Here is a 19842-nt window from a genome sequence, read left to right on the forward strand (position 1 = left end):
GGGTTGAGGAGAGTCTAGAAAGATCCCTCTCTTGGAAAGAGCTCTCCTTGATGGATGGTTTTGAGTGGTAGGTGGTGGTTAGATAGCAGTTTTCCAATGGCACTTGTCCATCCCCACAATGCCTTCTGTTAGAATGACATTAATGATATGTGGTGCATAAACATGAAGTCTTGATTATTTTTCCCCCTGAAAGTTCACCTAAGGACACCTAAGCATAGCATTATGCATGTGCCAGATAAGGAAATTTTATTTTGCTGAGCACACATTCTTGTTATCAGCATGTGAGCTCATTCGCCTTGGCCTCAGGATTTATCAGCACTTTGGATGGTCATGAAATAAAGAATTAGGATGGGTCTTGGGACATGCCCTGGGCAGAAGCAGCTCCATGGGCCCATCTTGTATGGGATCCTGGCACCCATGAGCCCTACTTTATCTTCCTGAATTACTATTACTTTAAATGTATAGATGAAGATTTCATCCAATTCTTTTTCTGCAAAGAATGGCCACAGGAAAGACAAATGTGAATATTCTCCTGTTGCTCAGTCCTTAAACACTTACTGTCATTTGGTGTAAAAGGCAGGAGGCTTCAACACTTGCCTCTCTACATCTCTCTCATGAAATGACTAAATTAATCAGCATGCAGTAGGGTTGAGGAGGAACAGGGTATTCAGTTGAAGATGCCATTGATTAATTTTTTCATAAAAAACATTGACTGAGGGACATATATTTATGAAAATTGTGGTTACAAAGCTATTACTATGAAGTGATGGCATGGCCTTGCCTTCAGGTAACTCAGTGTAGTGGGAAGGACTCAGTATGGTTCCCACTGGCTTGTGTCAGTCAATGTTTAAGACTTAGAAATCTTGTGAGCCAGTTCCTATTACCTACTTATACTGCAGAAACTGGTACATGCAACGAATGGTGCTTTCAATTTTGTAGCCAGTTGTTAAACACTTAACTGCATATGGATTGGGTGGAGGGAAGAGAGAGACAAGAAGAGGATTGCAGTATAGTACTGTACAAAGTAAGCTCCTCAAATCAATAGTATTACAAGTTGAGAAGACTAATTCCTAGCTACTGCATTTCCTATGGAGTTGTGGCTCTTTGGCTCCACAGTCCTAGTGAGGCTTAAGGTGGTATGGTTCTACCAATGTAGGAGGACCTGCTCTAATAGTAGAATAGAGGCTTTTCTTGATAGCCCCAAAGCCTTGTCCATTCTCACCAAGGCAAAAGTAGAGGGTGCTCCTTTCTTTCTAGGATAGTCGAAGACTCAAGATAGCTTCTTATGGTATTACTTCTTCTGCAAACATTAAATATCTATGTATGTATGTATGTATGTATGGATCTGTCTGTCTGTCTATACACATATGTCTTATATATAGCATCAGTACTGGTACTTGAACTCGGACTAGGCTCTGTCCCTTAGCTCTTTTCTCAAGGCTGGTGCTCTACCACTTGAGCCACAGTTTTGGTTTCTGAGGTTAATTGAAGATAAGAGTCTCATAGACTTTCCTGCCTATGCTGGCTTTGAATCTCAGTCTCATGAGTAGGTAAGATTATAAGTGTGTGTCACCGGCACCTGGCTTGTCTTCTATATATTTTAAGCAACTTTTATTCCATATAGAAACATTTTTGGAGACATAGAAGAGAACTCAAGCACTAATTATGCCTCAATTTTAAAATAAAAGAAAACCAAAACCCAATTTTTTTATGTAAGAGAGAAAGGGAGTAAAAGCAAGTAAGTGAGCAAGCTAGCAAGAGAGATAAAGAGAGCACAAGAGCTATTGCCAAGAAGAGCTTAGTGAAGCCTTATGCTGAAGAAGAACTAAGTTCATGACATTTGTTTAATTTGTTAATTATTCTAGCCTCTTGCCTGCTTTTCATTGCTGTCATCAGGAAAGGCCTCTCAAAGATTGTGCCCAATAAGATAATATATAAGATCTCAACATGTCTTCAGATTTTGAAGGGGAATGAGGGGAAGTAAGACAACACAACAAAAATCCCCCTCACACCAAAGACTCTTGTCTTTGAGGGCTAGGCAGGATTAAAGAGTGGGCTTTTTCCCAGCATGCCTTGTGGAATGTGCCCTACTAAGTGTTGTGTGTGAGCATTTAACCCAGGACAAACACAAGGAGCCAGTTAAAAAGAGTCAGTACAAAGAGGTTTCAGTTTTTTTTTTCCTTTTACTTGAAAACTTGTTTTGACCATCAAATTTTGGCAGTTACAAACCTGTACACTGTTTGGGTTTTTTGCCTGTTTTGTTTTGCTGTTATTTTTTAAAGTTTTATTTCCTTTTTCTCTTTCTTTCCTTCTCCCCTCCCCCTCTTATTTAATAAAAAAGAACACAAGACTGAATACTGCCTACAGCAATATCTTCAGGAACAATCCCTTTCTGTAAGGGATAAGACCCACTTCAAGTGCTTGCTTTCCCCTTTGCATAAGTTTTGTGTGTGGGATGTGTGCAAGTCTGGGTGAGTGTGCATGTGTGAGAAGAAATGATACACTTCATTGTGATTCTGAACTGGTGTAATAATCAAGTACTTGGTAATGGTGCAGGACACATTCATCTTGAAAATGTCAATACAAACACTGAAAAAAGTTAAATGAAAACAGCAGAACCAAAGAAAAGTTACAGTACATTTTGAAAAGATTATAAAACATTGTTTTCAAATCTAAAGTACTATTTTTTGTGTGTAGTTACCTCAAAAGCTTGTGGACCGTCAGCATGGATGACTTGATATGATAATCGACCCTCCAAATTAAAGCATCCTGATAGGCATCAAATATAGTATCTACAAAAAGCCTGGAAAATTTGAAACCATTTATATACAATTTTATAAACATTTTTAAACACCAAAACATACATCTTTTACAAACCAGCCTGTTTACAACAGGTAAGTGTACAAGACAATCTCTGATACAGTGCTTTCAAAGAACTGTTTCCATTTCCAAACACATTTGTTACTCCCGAAATGCAGTAGTATGGGCTCATAAAATTGTTAAATAGTAGCAATTCAGGTTTTTGTTTGCTGGAAAGGTACTGTAGAACATACTAATGGGTCCAAACACACTCCAAATGACTATACGATTCTCTAGTGCATCCTAAACACTGGAAGAGACTAATTATGGCCTTTGTGTATTATTACATACTTGTAATTATTGCTTTTCATTATTACATAAGGAAAGAAATACCTTATTCTTTCCCTATCTTAGCCAGCTGGCTAAAATGTTAACTGATGCCAAACTCACTCATGGCAACTTTAAACCCCAGTATTAGACAACCAGAAGCTCAAAGACATTGTGGGTTTTCATCAGAGTAATGTGCAGCTGAATATTGCAGGACACAAACCAGCAAAAACACATAAACTACCTTTTCATGGACCACAAAGAATGAAGACGCTGAAGAAATGCCTCTTCAAATCACCATTTCCCATGGTTTGAAAAGAAAAGCACAAAACCCCCAAACCCAACCACTTGAGTAGTATCTGTTTGCTGACAGGGGAGTGAAGTGGTCAGAAAAATATCCAGACAATCCATACAACACAAACCCTGGATCTTCCCCAACTGTGTCCAATAGGAGTATTTTCTGTGGCTTTGATTATTTAATTTGATCATCTTTTTCCCTTGACTTTGATGACATGAAACAGTGTTAAGGATGATGCCTGAAATAAGCAGCAGAAGGCAGTGGCTGACCCAATCTATCTGCCTTTTTTCCAGGCTGTGCTTAGATTTCCAAGGGCAGGTCAAGGTAAACCTCAGAGTAAACTCCCTTTCCAGGTTTCATAATGATCCTCTTATAAGTCAGACATGAGAGGCATGGACTTGACCAACTTCTAGAACAAGGCTTTTGCCGTAACATTTTATGAGTGGGTAGGACACAGGAACATAGAGGTCAGGCATGGAACGGAATTCAGCAGCAAAACACTCTTAAGAGGAAAGGGAATAGATTAAGCACTGGCTTTATTCATCTTTATTGCCCCATTATTCTTAATTTACACTAATATACCTGCTACTCTCAATCTAACCAGAATGTGTACAGAATGTGTCAGAAAAATAGGGAAAGACATTAATAGATTTTTGTCACTGCTGTAGAAAGGGAAAGAACAAACAACAGGTGGCGCTGAGAAGAATAAAAAAAGAACAAAACCTGCTCTGGGCACTGGTGTGGCTCACACCTAAAATCATTGCTACTCAGTAGGCTGAGATCTGAGGACTGCAGTTCGAAGCTAGCTGGGGCAGAAAAGTCCATGAGACTCTTCTCTCCAATTCACCAGAAAAATGCAGGAGGGGAGCAACTAGTAGAGCTCCAGCCTTGAGCAAAAAAAGCCAAGTGAGAACACAAAGTCCTGAGTTCAAGCCCCAATACCAGCACAAAAACAAAACAAAACAAAGAACAGATAGAAAACCAAAAACTTGTACCTAGTACCTTATACTATACTTATAATCAATGTCACTGCCAGTGTTGATTGCTCCGAGTGCAATTCTGTACTTACCACTGCATCTACATTCAGAAACATTCACTTGGCAAGAAAAGTACTTGGATGGATGTCCAAAGAAATGCATGGAGTATTTGAGGGTGTCATTCCTGAGGTGTAGAAGTGGAGTTACACAAAGTAAGATTATGAGGTCTCCAGAGGAATATCCTCTGTGAATTTTCATTTGTTATATATTCCAAAGAAGGAATTGTGGAAAACAGAGGGACTATCAGAAACAAGAGAATGCCATGGTCAAGACTATTTAGTAGTGAATAATAATATTTAGAAAAGAATACTGGTTAAATAAATGTGTGGGTTCCAGTCTATGTCCCACTACTTCTGGTGTAAACCTTGTCAGGTCTTTTCCCCTCTCTGGGTGTGTGGCTGGAACTCAGGGTCAAGGTACTCACCTTTAGTTTTATCTCTTAAGGCTGGCACTCTACCACTTAACTCATGCCTTCACTTGTGATATTTTGCTGGTGAATTGGAGATAAGAGGATCACAGACTGATCTGGATTTGAACTATCATCCTCAGATCTCAGCTGTCTGGATAGCTAGGATTATAGGTGTGAGTCACAGGTGTCTAGGCATCGACTAGGATATCTTAGACACTTCCAAGAAGCTCCTAAAATCAGTGGTCATTCCACTTAGTTCCATCTTATCCAGACTGTAAGCCTACAGGGAAACCTAGCTTTTCAAAAGATGAAGAGATACAGCGTGTATATAGCTAACAGATATAACCACAAACTGTTTGTCTGGTCTGTAATAGCTGCACAGCTCTTCTGCAGAAAATCAGAGGAAGGTACCCTGAAGATAGAGGTATTTTATATAGGTCAGAGCAAAGGGTAGGCAGGAATTTTTTTCAGTGGCTTCACAACTGCATTAGAATCTATTTTTGCCTTCATTACTGTGTCAGTCAGGCACTCTCCTTCCAAGACATGCTGTGTAAGCACCAGTGAGTGACTCATTGGCATTAATCTCATTCTAATATATCCTGGGGGCAAGAAATGAATTGTTGGTTTTACTTTGATGGTTTTTATGTCATTGTATTATTAAAAGTGTAGCAGTGATTCAATTCTAGACCATTAGTTTGTCATTTTCTTTGTGGTTCTTGTAAATGTGCTTCTTATATAAGAAAAATACCAGAGACTTGATTCTCAACAGCAGCCTTAGTGAAATTCATTTATTTCAAGACCACAGTGTGGATTAATGCCTTCACAGGCAGGCCCAAACAAGAGACAGGAGGAAGAAGGCTGAGAACCTGTCAAGTGAATCCACTCATGAAGTTCAGGAATGAAAGGAGATTTTTAAAGATGACATTGAGAAAGACTGACTCCTGTAAAGAAGTGAGTGGATTAAACACAATTAAAACAACTGAAAATACATCTGAGTGGATGACACACAGATGCAGGACAGGATGATTTACACACCAATGCCAGATGTCATCAGAAACTGTGAACACAGAGATTTGCTCAGTAAGCAGATAGTGCAAATATGCATTTACTTACCTTGGCCACTGCATGACTGGCCATGATCTGATTGAACCAAAGAGGAAGAGGAAAGTTACTCAACTTGTCATCTGTAACTTTTGAATACTGGGTTATTGTATTTCCAGTGGGATGAGTCTCCTGTCAATTTTGGTAAATCATGGCCAAAGCCCACAATGTCAGATGGGAGGAAAACTCCATGTGTAATTAAGCATTACACGTTTTCCAAATAGAGGTTACTTCAGAAAAACTATAAAACACTGCTTTAAAAAAGCACATCTTTGCTTTAGGTTAATATAAATGGCAGTACCAAAATAAGGTGAACTGAATTGGAGGAAAATATGGCATTTGGTGTTTCTCTAACATTGTAGAGATCAGAGATTGGAAGGTAAAGCCGTGCTTGCTGGCAGGATTTTCAGTGTGGTCCATTTCCTAAATCCTTCCAGTTAGCTTTCCTCAAGAGCAGCCTTATGGAGTGCAAGCACATATTTGAACACAGGCCCAGACACATACACACTACCTTAATTTATACACAGTAACAAATCTATAATCTACTTTCTTCTTCTTTTGAAGCATAATTGTATGTATAATGACGATGCTACCAATTAAAAAAACACATACTTATTCTCTGCATTGTAAAGAACTGTGATTATCTGGGCTAAATACTTTGAAAGCATCATATTTCCCTTTTTATCCTTGAAGCTTGTGAATTCTAGTTAAGCCTCTTGGTATTTCCCATTCTAGAGAATAATATACAAACAGAGCTTATTTCTGCAGAAATATTACAATTGCAGACAGGATTAGGAATATGAAACAAGATAATCACATTCTTTCTAATGCTTGAACATTAACCTTCTCCCCAACCCCCAAGATAAAACCCACATAGCCTCCTATTGCTCTTCATTGATAACTTTCTCAAAAATCATAAGATGTAACTATCTTATATTGGATGCTTAGCAAAAACAAAAGTAACTCAGCATACTAAACATGATACTCAAACCTAATTTTATAGCTGAAAATCAAACAGCTTATTAGAAAAAAATAGAGTTGATTTTAACGGCTTCAGCCAATTTCCTTCTTATCTTCCACCTAAAAGGTTAACTTTCCCCCTAATTACTAGTATTTTCATTTCATTGGCTCAAAATGATAAGCAACAACATTTCTCTGACTGTTGCATTGTTTCATAACACTGCAAAGACCAGTGCTGTGATACTCTAGGGTGCAATGCTGCATGAAGCCACACAGATCTCCTGTTCAACACGAGTGAAACCGTTTTCTCTCCTTGGCCTTCTGAGCAATGAACACAGGGACCCACCACAATGCTAGCAGAAACAATTTCTGAGCCTTTCTTTTTCACCCAACTAGAAGCAAGCTTGCTTCGGACAATGTGACTTGTGAAGAAGTTCTTCCTGGGAAAATGCCACATCTCCACAGGCTACTCTTATTGAGACACAAGCTCAGCCAATCTCCTTCCAGTTTCTGGTCACCAGTGGGGCACAGCACCTTGATTGTGCCTTTACACTTGAGTCTGGTGCTGAGTCTCCACGAAGGGAACGTGAAGGCTGGCGAGGCTGAGCTCTCCCACGCTCTCGTAGTCACTCATGGCGACTTCAGAATCCCCAAAGCCACAATTGGCTGACACATCTGAGGACGAGGTGCCTCTGGAATTGTGCAAGGATAGAGACATGTCTTTTGGGCCCGGAGCCTCTGTGCCCTGGTTCATGCTCACAGCAATAGTACTGAAATCGCAGCCAGCAGATGTGCCCACCAAATCTGTTTCATTGGGGAACGGATGAGGAGGGAGGTACTGGCTTGGATGGAACTGGGGTCTTCTCCTGCAGTCTGGGCTCAGTGTGCTGGCCAGGGAGACAGGCTGGGAAGGAGCCAGAACCTCATATTGGTCTGGGAAGTCTTCTGGCAGGGGTGGAGGCAACTGGTCCTGACTCAAGAACTCTTCTTCATGGGGAGGTGGATATTCACTGTCGATGTCATAACCACCCAAGTAGTAATCACTTTCCAGCTCCCGTGTGCTCCCTTGGTGTGCAGACCCTCCATCCTGGTTCTCATAGTTGGGTACTTCCTCTATGTCTGACAGGCGGGCCCCTGGCATCCAGTCAGAGGTGTCCCAGTGATAAGCTGTGAGAGAAAAGCCACCACAGTGAATGTCTTTCCAGACTGGAGTTGGGGCAAGACTGAGAAAGCAGTGGAAAGAACGGGTCATACATGCAGTTCCTAACTCCCAGGATCGCCTGCAAAGCCAGGCCCACCTGCATGCTCCTTAACAACAGTCAACAGGGCCAGCCATGCTCTGGCCGGGGACAACAGGCAATGGCAACGGTGAGAGACTGCTGGAGGCCGCAGAGCCTCATATCTGCAGAGCCAAGAGAGATAGCTAGGAAGGGAAGGCTGAGGACACACAGATGAGGGAAGCCCTTCTCCACCCCTACCCTTTTTCCTGTCCGCATGCTGGCAGAGAGGTGTATCCAGGATCTTGTGGACCGTGGAAAACACGGAGGTGAGTGGGCAGATGGATGAATTACAATCACCGGGGATGGGGCTGGAAAAGGGAAGCTATGGAACATTCACTTCCAATACTGAGCACACAAGACACCTGAAACATGCAAAACTGAGATACAGAAAGGATGCAGAGGGGACAGGTTAAGAAGGAGCTCAGCAAGGTAAAGTGCTTAAATAACATGGTATGCTAGGGTGCTGCAGAATCACCTCGGTTGTAGTTCTGGCCCTGGTCCATGACAGACACTGTTTAAATGCAAAGTAAAAAGTAAATCTGACAATCCAAGTCATGTGACAAATGGTACAGTAGGACATTTTAGACGACATTAAAGACTCCTAAAGAACTATGATCTGTAGAGCTAAGGTTAGCCTTTCAAAAAGTTCTCCATTTTTATTTATGCAATAAAAAGATAAAAGCCCACTTATATCATGTTAGGATTTTTATGCAATCACTAAAGTGACCTGATAGAATTCAATCCCCCTATAACATAACTTGGAAAGGTTTCCTATCTCCAGCTTACAGTAGGTATCAATGAATATAATCGGAATATAAGAATATTTTAGGTACTAAATTGGATCCCAATGCATTGAATACTTTTTGGAAGGGTTTTAAAATATCCCACATATTGAAATATTATGAACTGAATTTTCCCAGTTTAATTTTTTCCAATCTATACCAAAAACATCCAGCACCTTAATTGAAATCAGCTATTTATTGCAATCTCTATTGATTAAAAACACCCCAGTACAAAGTAATATGGAAATGCAATTTCTAAAAGGATAACTCTTTCCACAAAGAAATTATGGAAGAAAAAAAAGTAAATACCTTCATTTTCTATAGTGTCAACTACATTGTTGACAAGCTGAATGACAGTCACTATGGATGCTTTGGGCAGGAAAAGAAGATGGGTGGGAAGGGAAGGACAGCTTCAGGTTAGTTACATATTTCAAACACACGTTAACTTCTCTTAACAACAAAACCATAACAGCAATAAACATGCAGCACATAAATACTCAAAGCTTTTCCACACTCTGTTCCTGGGGAAATGCATCTATGAACCTTAGCTATGGGATCCTATTTGTTGAAACAGAGAGAGAGGGCAGCAAATCTGAAGGCATTCCTCCTGAAAAGCATGATTAGCTGGTGCTGCTGGTTCATAAATTCATAGCTTATGTTCCTGTTCTATTAACGTAGAAGGCAGTGGCTCATCAAGCTCATGCTGTCTTCTCATTAGCAAATCTCAATGGCTCTCAGAGGAAGACCTCACTGTTCTTGGGGATAATTACGTGTTGGTCAATCATGCTATTCTGAACCCAGCACCATTGATGGGAGATAACTTTGCAGGTTAGATAAATGCACACACAGGTGATAACTCCTGTGGTTCAGATCAGTCAAAAGCCAGGCTACTGCTGGCCAGAAGTTTTTAACTGGCCTCCAAATAGATTCAGGAAGGTGATCTCCTGTTGCCACAGTGTCTGATATTCACAATTTGTGGAGAAGGTTATCAACATCAAACTTCTGAGTGGGGAGCCATTTAGAATGCTAATCATGCCAGGATAGGTGCAGGACTTTAAGAGTCCGTGAGAACCATGAACTGAGCACCCAACCTGGAGCTGCTGCCTTTAGTGGGGAAATTTTATGTTCTTGGTGTTTTATATGCAGTATTGACTAACTCTAGCTTTTCCTTCTGTGTGTAAAGGAGGAAAGGAAGGTGGACTATGAGATGAGGCTTGGTCAAAGTTTGTGTTCTTGACCTTTTGAGAATGGCCAGTGAGCAGAAGTCCAGTTGAGCGGATCACTGGCTCACTGGGGCTTCTGAGTAATAAAGTGAGAGAGATAGGGGAAGAGAGGAGGGGAAGAGGGAGATCACTTTCCTGCCCTGGTTACATGTATGACCTGAGAGCTCACCTATATTGGTATTTGTTGGAATATGTGGGGAATGCACTGAGCCATTTTCATTCTGCATGTCTATGTACAAAATGCATAGGAACTAATCAGGGATTCATATATTGAATGATTATATCAATTTATTAATAACTTGCCAAAAGCTGGTAAATGGGAGGAATGATCCAAAGCATAGGCTAAGATGAAGCTGTGTGGGCCTGTGAGGACTATTTAAATTACTTATGCTACTACCATATGGTCAACATTTGGTTTTTATGACTTTCTACTTCCTTACTCTGCAGAGAAAGCATATCCTTCAAATCTGACTTCTCAGCTCAGAAATCACAGTCCAGCATCAGCATCCACTCCACAAGCACAAGTTCTCAGGAAGAGGAAATGGCAAATTTGGAGTTATTGTAGCAATCTGTGAGCCATAAGGACTTTTGTGCCACACTGTGAATGGACGTGCATGTTTGTAAGGAGTTGTTTCATAGCTCTGCATCAATTCTCCAAAAGCCAATGTTTATAAGAAAAATCAATCTAAATGGAGATATCATTGGTTCTTGTAGAAAGGCAGTTTTGTCTCTGAACTGATTTCAGACACTAATTTCAAGAGGATCAATACAAAGTAAAAATGGAAGAGATTATAAGTAAAACAAAAAAGAGAAATGTTATTCTGTGTGCTAGGAAGTATCACTTAGGGTAGCTTATTTCACAACATATCTATCATGATCCAGATCAAAGAATATTCACTATTGGAGTTCCAGGCAAATGCAGTTGACCCCTGGAGCCTTTCTTTGGGCCTGCTCAGAATCATAGCTCAACAGGGGCTTCTCAAGCCAGGACACCCAGCAGAGGGGTCAATTATAAAGATAGTGAATACGCTCAAAGGCCAGAAGCAGGTCAAGAAACACTGCTGTGCTGATCACTGTCCCCTTCACCACAGGAAGCCCAAATAGCCCAGTGCAAATAAGCATCTCTCTTACCATTGTCATCCCCTGAATCTGACTGGAAGGAGCTCAGGGACTGGACTTCAGAGTTGCTGCCTTTATTGCTGCCTGCAAAGCATGTTACGTCTCCGGAGTCATCAACCCCTTTGTCTTCATGGAGAGCCAGAAAGAAAGCAGAAGTGATAATGGTTACCTTGTGCAAATTTTTGGTCCTGCTTCCCGCCACTGCCCAAACTAGTGCACTTCTCTGGGCTCTAATTTGCATAGGAGAAATGACCCTAGCTCCACAATGGAAAATTGATTGTGCCACAGGGGGCCAAAGGTCTGTCAATCAAATGATTTACATTATGGATCTGAAACCCTTAACCCATGGTAAATGAGCTTCCAAATAGCTGACAGCCGAAAGGAACATTCTCTCCTCGAGGGGAAGGCACTTGTGTCGTGAAGAGTGAAATGAAGATGAGGCGGCTGAGCTGCCCCTTTGCCATTCAGACTTAATTTACGTCATTTACATGAACCAATGTGGTGTCAACATCAGGTTAAAAGAGATTACTTTTAAAATAGGGACATAAATATTTTATAGGTAAGAATGCCATTAAACTTAGCCCACTGCTGTCTTTGGGGAGTAGGTGAAATTCCAGGTCTGCCTCCTAGAGGGCAGTCATGTATCACTTTTGGAAATGACTATTCTGCACTGCGTCGGGTAGACAGTTGTGTGAATGTGCTCTGAGTCCCATACTTCCTCCCTCTTTGCTGTACAGAGACACCCAGAAACAGATAGATACGTGCGCATGTGCATGCATGCATGTGCACGCACACACAGAGGCTATTTTTCTTATTTGATAGAGTAAAAGAAGCAATAAAAGCAGACCCTATCTTGAGGCTGTCAAGTATAGAATGAATTCGTTGCCCAGAGATGGTCTCAGCAGCCAGCTCTGCCTTGCTTAACAAAGAAAGAAATGTATTCCATAGAACTCAACAACACGATGGGGGAAATGGGAGTTTTGGCCTGAGGTAGATTCTGGAAATAAAGCTGTCAGGTCACGAAGAGGGACAGAAAATGATCACCAGGAAAAACTGCAAATCATTGCATAACATGAGGGTTCTTCTTTGACCACAAAAATCAGCTTCCTCCATAGAGGAGTGGTGACCCCACTCCTGACCGGAGCTGCACAGGGGCTCTGTCTCTACTGTCACATGTTGAAGCCACGGTGAAATGATGAGTTGGATAGACTTGGATGAGTTGGATAGTTTTAGGTGCACCAGGGAGAAATTTACCTCCCAACAACCGCACTACAAACTCTGATGACAAAGCAGAAGGGAAGCACAAACTGAGCCTTGCACACCAAGAAAGAAATGGCAAATGAATGCATGCCATGCCCTGCATAAACCTTCACTACTTCTCTACTCCCTCAAAAACCTCTTTTTTTTTCGTTGCTACATAGAAGAGCCTATTTGCTGGTAGATTGGCAATGCTCAAGTAAATTCCAACTGCACGGATAATTTGAGGTGGGTATTGATGGTTAAAATCCCAGGGCAACTACTTAAAATGTATGTGTGCCGACCAGAAGATAGATGGCAGGGTGGGGTAGCACTGGAATGGAAAGATCACATCTTTGTTCTTATCAAGATATGTTGTTGGGTGAGGGGGGCCGGGGGGAGGCTGGGAAGGGATGTGAAGGGTAAACAAATGAGGAGGCTGCAATGCTTGGTAAGAAATGTACTCATTATCTTGCCCATGTAATTGTAACCCCTCTGTACAGTATGTTCACAATAAAAAAAAAAGATATGTTGTTATTTCTGTCTCTCTATCTCCTTCCTTTTCAGGCTTCCCAGAACAGTGTGGCAAGAACACAGGCTCTGGAGCCTGAGTACTGTCTCCTCCTTTCTCTAGTTATGCACATTCAGGCAAGTGACATCACCCCCTCAAAGCAGTGCTATTCTCCAGGAAGTGATGGGTTGGTAACGACTCTCACGTGGTGAGTAACCAGTGTCTAAGGTGATGACATAACACACAGCAGTGGTGGTATTACCTAGGTATTCTCATCAAATCTTTTGTCCATAACATTTTCATGCTGGCTTCTACCATGATGCCTCTACTTGGGAGCTCTGGACACTGAAAGAATCTTCCAGAACCTTCCAGTATAGATCTGTCCTCCTGAGTGATTTTAGAGTGTGGTCTACCACTGACTTTACTGATATTCTCTAGGCTTCAGCACAGTGGATCCTCCTGTCTCCCTCTTTTCTCTGCTGGTGAGAACATAACTCTCTTCTTGGTTCCTCTCCTTCTGCTTTACATCCATATTCAGACATCTCCAAAGTTCCTTCAGAGATCTGGGTTGATCAGAGAGAGACCCTCTCTCTGCTCTTGGTCCTCTGTAAGCTCACCTTTCCATAATGTCACCCAAGCTGCATGCATGGATGATGAGTTTTCACTTTCAGACTTGAACTCACTGTGGCTAGAGAATAAAATGATTTGGCCCATGGAAAGTCACAGGTTACAAGAGAGCTTGCCTCAATCTTATTCTGCCTGATCCTAAAGCAGGAAAGAACATCACCCTCTTTCAACTAAACACTCACAGAAGCTGCTTAGCTCCTTCCCATTTTGATTCATTCTGAGCCAGTTTTTCAGTGTATGAAACATCTTCTCCATTACTTAAGATCCTCCATCACTTCTGTTGCTAAACACATGTTCTGTCCCTTGGTACTAGCCAGGCTCCAACTGCACTGGCTCAATTGTATTTATCACACCATGGACATTCTCACCCCTAGCACTTTGTACCGCATGGCTCTTTGCTGCTTAGAGTCCTGCTATATGAGGCCAAAGGAAAGCCTGCTGCCACCACCCACCACTAGCCACTTCCTCTGTCTTGTGGTACACTCTTTGGTTTCATAGATCCTACACTTCACCCAAACCTAATGGCTAGCTTTTCTTCTGAGCATGCTGTTGGTCTACAGAATGCCTCTCTCCAGATCTCTCCCTCTTCTCTGCTTCCCTGAGGTCTATCATATGCCCTTCTCTCATGGTCTGCCCATCACTTCCATGGCTCTTCATGGGGTCAGTTGTGCCCCATTAGGAGAACACAGATTTCTAGATTCTGGGAGGCCCCACTTGACCAGTGGCAGCCTCCTCTCAGCTATGTGCTTGTACATGTAATAGGATTCTCAGTGAGCTGCATTTCCCCCATATGTAAACAGAAATGAGAGCAGGCACACAGCAGGGCACTGGTGGTGGTGCACACCTATAATTGTAGCTACTGAAGAGGCTGAGATCTGAGGAATGTTCTTGGCAGCCAGCCTTGGCCGAAAAGTCCATGAAACTCGTATCTCTAACCTTCAAAAAGCCAAAAGTGGAGCTCAAGTGGTATTGTGCCAAAAAAGCTTAGGGGCAGCGCCCGGGTTCTTCTGAGTTCAAGCCTCAGTCAGGCACAGAAAGCAAGGAAGCAAGGTAGGAAGCAAGGTAGGAAGGAAGGAAGGAAGGAAGGAAGGAGGGAAGGAGGGAGGGAGGGAGGGAGGAAAGAGAGGAAGGAAGGAGGGAGCAAGCCCAGTTGCCATCTTCTGGACTGCCCCGTCTCCGCCCCCCCCCCAGCACCCACTGGCCTAGTCCCCGTGGGAGGCCGTGTGTGGCTGCTGCCCACTCACTCTCTGTGCCAGCCTCCCAGCCGTTCTTGCGGATGGAGTCGCAGTCGGAGCGGCAGGGGGACACGGCCGGGAGGTTGGGGGCCACGCTGCAGACGACCACGCCGCGCCGGGCGGTGAGGATGCGGGGGGACTCGGGGTGGAAGGTGGTCATCTCCTGGTGCTCGGGCCCCAGCCCGTCCGCGGCCTTGTCCAGGGCGCCCCGGGAATCGCTCTGGAAGCAGGGCGTGTAGGCCATGGGGCGCACGGGCACCTGCGGCGGGCCCACCTCCTGGTAGAGGTTGCGGGCATCCCCCGCGCGCAGCGCGCGGAACGGGCCGCCGTTGCTCTTGTGCAGCAGCGCTGCCGTGGCCGGGTCCTGCACCAGCGTGATGTTGTTGCGGGAGTAGTTCTTGCGGAAGACCTTCTTGCGGAAGACGACGAAGAGCACGACGAGGACGAAGATGACGAAGAGGACGACGGCGATGCCGATGAGCTCCTCCTTGCCCACGTAGGCGTGGCCGGCCTGGATGTTGGGCACCACCACGGGCCGCAGCCCGCAGGACTGCCCCACAAAGCCAGGCGTGCAGTTGCAGACGAAGGAGCCGAACACATTGACGCAGGAGCCGCCGTTCTCACACTCCTCCCGCTCACACTCATCCACGTCCTCCTCACACCTTCACCGCAAGGACAGAACACAACCTCAGACAGGGGCCTGCACTAAAGCTCAAGGACAACAAAAAAGAAGAAGGGACCCGAGGGCATGGATGGAACGTCACAGAATGGTTGTTGTGCATATTAACCTGGCCATCACCATCACCTTGCACAAAAGTGTTCCCTCATCCCAGAAGTCCCCTCAGAAATGAGGGGAGGGAAGAATAGCAGGAGAAGAGTAAAAGCACAAAAAACAGATGTCATGGGGGAAAAGATACTTTAGGAGCAGGTGCACATCAGAATTCAAAATTGTGCAATTTTAGAAAGAAACATATAGTACTTATCTCTCACATTATGCAGTATAATCCTGTTTCCCTCCCCCCCCGCCCCCCCAACTACACTGGCGTAGAACTTCACAATCCACTACACGGGTGTGTCTGGGGGAGACACATGGACGTGCACACGAAATGACAGCAGTGAAGACTGGAGAGTGCCTCAGAACAGTTTGGGGCTGGTTTTGCCATCAAATGAGTTTGCCATGAATGTCTCACCAAAGGTTTCACTTCTCAGAGCTCTTGAGAGTGTCGAATTTCACCTAAAGAGCTGTGAACCTCTATGCCAGTTATAGGGTTTGTAGAGAGGAAAACAAGTGGTTCTAACATTTTCCTCTAACAGGTACTGAAATGTTTGCTTCCCCTGGAAAGCTAGGGGCTTCAGGAGCAATGAGTGGGTGAAGTGCTACATCCTTTCCAGAATCTTATGTTTATGTTAAAGCTAATGCTAATGTAAATTATAGAGAAAAATGTCTATTGAGTTGATTAAATCAATTTTACTTTTGTTTAAAGCCATTCATGACTCATTTTGGGTATAATTATAGGGTAAGCATTTCTTATTCTTTCTTACTTCCACACAGAAAACATAGACCCTCTCGCCTTTCAAACTGTTTTCTATTTTAGCAATCATTCTGATGGACTCATAGAGGTGCAACTACCTATATTTTTAGTAATCCAACTTTTAAAATGTAGCCAAATGTCACTGATTTGAACAGGTCAGCCAGAAATTAGTTAGAATCAGAGTATTTAAAAATAAATGCAGCTTTATTACTTTAAATTACATTCAGTGATTCAAAGTCAGCTAAGAATTTCTTGGTAAAGTCCTCAGGAGATTTGGTCTAATGAATACATGAGACTGATCTGTAATTAGAATATCACTTCCTTGAGACTTCATGTATATACTTCCAAAATGATGGAGAATGGTTGGAAGTGGCATTTTACTAAGAATTTAAAACATTCCCTTTCCATTTGGCTCACATATTAATTTCACTCATTTCTTGGAGGGAAAAATGGTTTGCAAAGGGCAGGCAAGGTTTAGTTTCTCAGAACAATCATCAAACACTAGGCAGTAGGGTGCAGTTAATGTATTCTGGTGTAATGGATAGTCTGTCTGCCTCAGAATTAACCTGGAAATATTAGGTGCCATCAATGACATTCTTTAAATGAATTGATTTCTTAATTATAGGATATGCAGTAATTATATAAGGCTTGGGAAATATAGATGTATAAAACAAAATAGATGTTATCCATAAATTCAAAACAAAGAGTTGAGCCTTATTAACATTTTAGTCACTTGTAAACATGAACAAGAGCTTTCTGTCTATCTTAACTGCAAGAAATACTTTGTCCTACTGGACAGTTTTCTCAGCATCTGGAAGCGGCATTGGAGAAACCATTTCACAATCACACTTACATGACTCCAGTGAGCCCGGCTTTGCAACTGCAGATGAACGTGTTTCCTATGGGGTCACAGGATCCTCCATTCCGGCAGGGGTTTGGGAAGCAGGCTGTGATCTCAGATTCACAGTTTCTCCCCGTGAACTGTGAGAGACAGGTGCATTGATAGCCTGTGGAAACAGAGAGGCTCATGAACTACAAAAGCCAAAGTGGATTCTGAGTGCTTGGATTCCATAGTAACACGTCATACCAATACCCTATTGAAATGTACCTAACTTAAGAGGGGTTTAAATTCCAAAGATGATTTGCAAATTGGTTGTTTCGAACTCATCGTGCCACAAAAATCCCAAGTCACAGTTTGAATTTCTTCTGAGTCCACAGAAATGCAACTAATTAAACACATTCATAAGTGCTAGTGAGAACTGTGAGACACATAAAGGACAGATTTCATGAGCAGACACCCAAATGAAGAGAAGATGCTTTCTCCACCACCTTGCTGCTGTCAAAGAAGGGAGAGTTCCAGATCAGAGTAGGGTCCCATCAGTGCCATGCTTTTGCCTCTCATGAACTCTTCCTTCTCCTGCCTAGGAGCCTTTTCTCCTTAGTCAAGGACTGAAGCCATCACTTGGACACGAGGTGAGAGGAGTATAGGAAGAACAAGAATAGTTGTTAGCTAAGTTGCACTTGAGTTTGCTGCGTGTGTGCGTGGGATAGCAGAAGGACCCCAGCCTCCACCTGGCTCCTGATCCATATCTTGAGTTTTGTATCATGAACCCCTTATCAGAAATAGGTATCTGATGTTTAGCAAATACTGCATATCAGACATGGCTAATATTCTACAAGGAAGCAGCATCATGTATACCTCAGAAATGGAAAAGATGAATAATTAGGAAGGGCTCTTCTTCTGTACTTTCATTAATTAAGAAAAAAAATTTATGTACCAGTTACTGGGGCTTGAACTAGGTAATGCTACCTGGTGAACTACAACTATTTTGTTTGCATGCACAATATTTCGTTTTTCCTGGAGTAAAAGATAGTCTTGTGTTTGGGACTGATCATATTTTAAATACTTACTGTACGTTTAATGCCAGAGTCTTCCTGGGCTAGATGTATCTGTGTGGTTTTATGTCTGTGCCTTACACTTCCATTCACTAAAGCTCTGCTGAGCTGTCAGGGCCTTCTCCTTGGCTACTTACCCTTGCACGTGGCTGCCCTGTTTACCTGTGTGGAAGCTCAGTCTCTTGAATCACCTGGTTGACTATTTCTTGGTTACCCTTTAATTTCTCTAGAAATTTCTTAAATTTAATTTCATTTTGTGAGTGTGTGTGTGTGTGTGCACATGTACATGCATGCATGTGCATGCTAGTACTGAGATTAAAATCAGGGCCTTGAGCTCTTGTCTTTTTTGCTCATGGCTGGTGTTCTCCCATGTGAGCCACGCCTCTACTTCTGGCTTCTTTGCTGGTTAATTGGAGATAAGAATCCCATGGATAAGTCTGCATTGGCTGGCTTTAAACCTCAATACTCAGCTCTCAGCTCCCTGAGTAGCTAGGATTAAAGGAGTTGATCACAGATGTCTGGCCAATATTTTTTGACTTCTTGTATAGCTCTCTTTTGAGAGTTAGGTTGTGCAGGTGTTTTAAGTAATATTTTTGTTGCTTTTGAGAAAAATCCAATGTCATTTTGCTTCCTGAAGTATGCATGTAACTTGATTTGTTTTTCTAATATATTGAAAGGTTTTTTATTGTAAAGATACTGTACAGAGGGGTTACAGTTACATGAGTAAGGTAATGAGTACATTTCCTACCAAGCATTGTTACCTCCTCTTTTGCTTTTCCCCTACCATCCCTTCCCTCCCCACCTTCCTAGCTCCTCCCTCCCCCCACCAAGTTGTAAAGTTCTTTTTCAACATAGTGCCTGTATACTCATTTTAGCATTTTGTTATTTGCTTTGCCCTCCCCAAATTAGAAAAATATATATACAAGATGCAGGGCACCAGAATCAAATACAGGGAATATCTTTTTTTAAAAATACGTTACATTCGTTAAAAGGAGGAAGGATTTCATTGTTACATTTCTGTTCATGTTTGCAATGTGTTCTAACCAATCTTCCTCCCCATCATTCTCCTTAATCTCATCTATAAATACTGTTAACAGGTTTGGTTGTTCTAGTTTCATAATTTCAAATAATTTATTTTGACAGAATTCACACTCCTTGTTAGCTCATCCCCTATGATCTTTTTTTCCCTTTAAAGTATTGCAATTATGTACTTTACTGTGAGTTTATTTTTAACCAGCACTGAGTAGTCAGTAGGTGCTTACATTTAGAAATTCTTGTTCTCAATTTGCATTTCTTTTATAGCCAGAGATGTTGAGCATTTCTTCATGTGTCTATTGGCTATTCTTTTTTTCATATATATTTTTATTGTAAAAATACTGTACAGAGGGGTTACAGTTACATGAGTAGAGTAATGAGTACATTTCCTATCAAGCATTGTTACCACCTCCTTTTGTTTTTCCCCTACCATCT

The 19842-nt window shown here is 42.3% G+C and overlaps 1 protein-coding gene across 6 annotated transcripts in view; it reads right to left on the reverse strand.

Moving 5' to 3' along the window:
* Nucleotides 1-2207: 2207 nt before the first annotated feature.
* The window catches only part of Fat3 (FAT atypical cadherin 3), a 694044-nt gene continuing 676409 nt past the window's right edge, over nt 2208-19842 (reverse strand). For 3 of the 6 annotated variants that reach the window (XM_069989542.1, XM_069989540.1, XM_069989541.1), the window contains 6 exons: nt 17330-17483; nt 14954-15606; nt 11348-11461; nt 9303-9362; nt 8687-8722; nt 2208-8098 (listed from right to left, as the gene is read on the reverse strand). In XM_069989542.1, coding sequence (XP_069845643.1) covers nt 7479-8098; nt 8687-8722; nt 9303-9362; nt 11348-11461; nt 14954-15606; nt 17330-17483 — 1637 coding nt within the window. In that variant the 3' untranslated portion in view covers nt 2208-7478. Of the gene's footprint in view, nt 8099-8686; nt 8723-9302; nt 9363-11347; nt 11462-14953; nt 15607-17329; nt 17484-19842 lie in introns of those variants that run through there. The other 3 variants (XM_069989544.1, XM_069989543.1, XM_069989545.1) reach the window with 2 other exon arrangements.

Source organism: Dipodomys merriami, unplaced genomic scaffold (assembly GCF_024711535.1).
Source record: "Dipodomys merriami isolate MVZ:Mamm:240054 unplaced genomic scaffold, mDipMer1.0.p SCAF_38, whole genome shotgun sequence".
NCBI classification, from domain to species: domain Eukaryota; kingdom Metazoa; phylum Chordata; class Mammalia; order Rodentia; family Heteromyidae; genus Dipodomys; species Dipodomys merriami.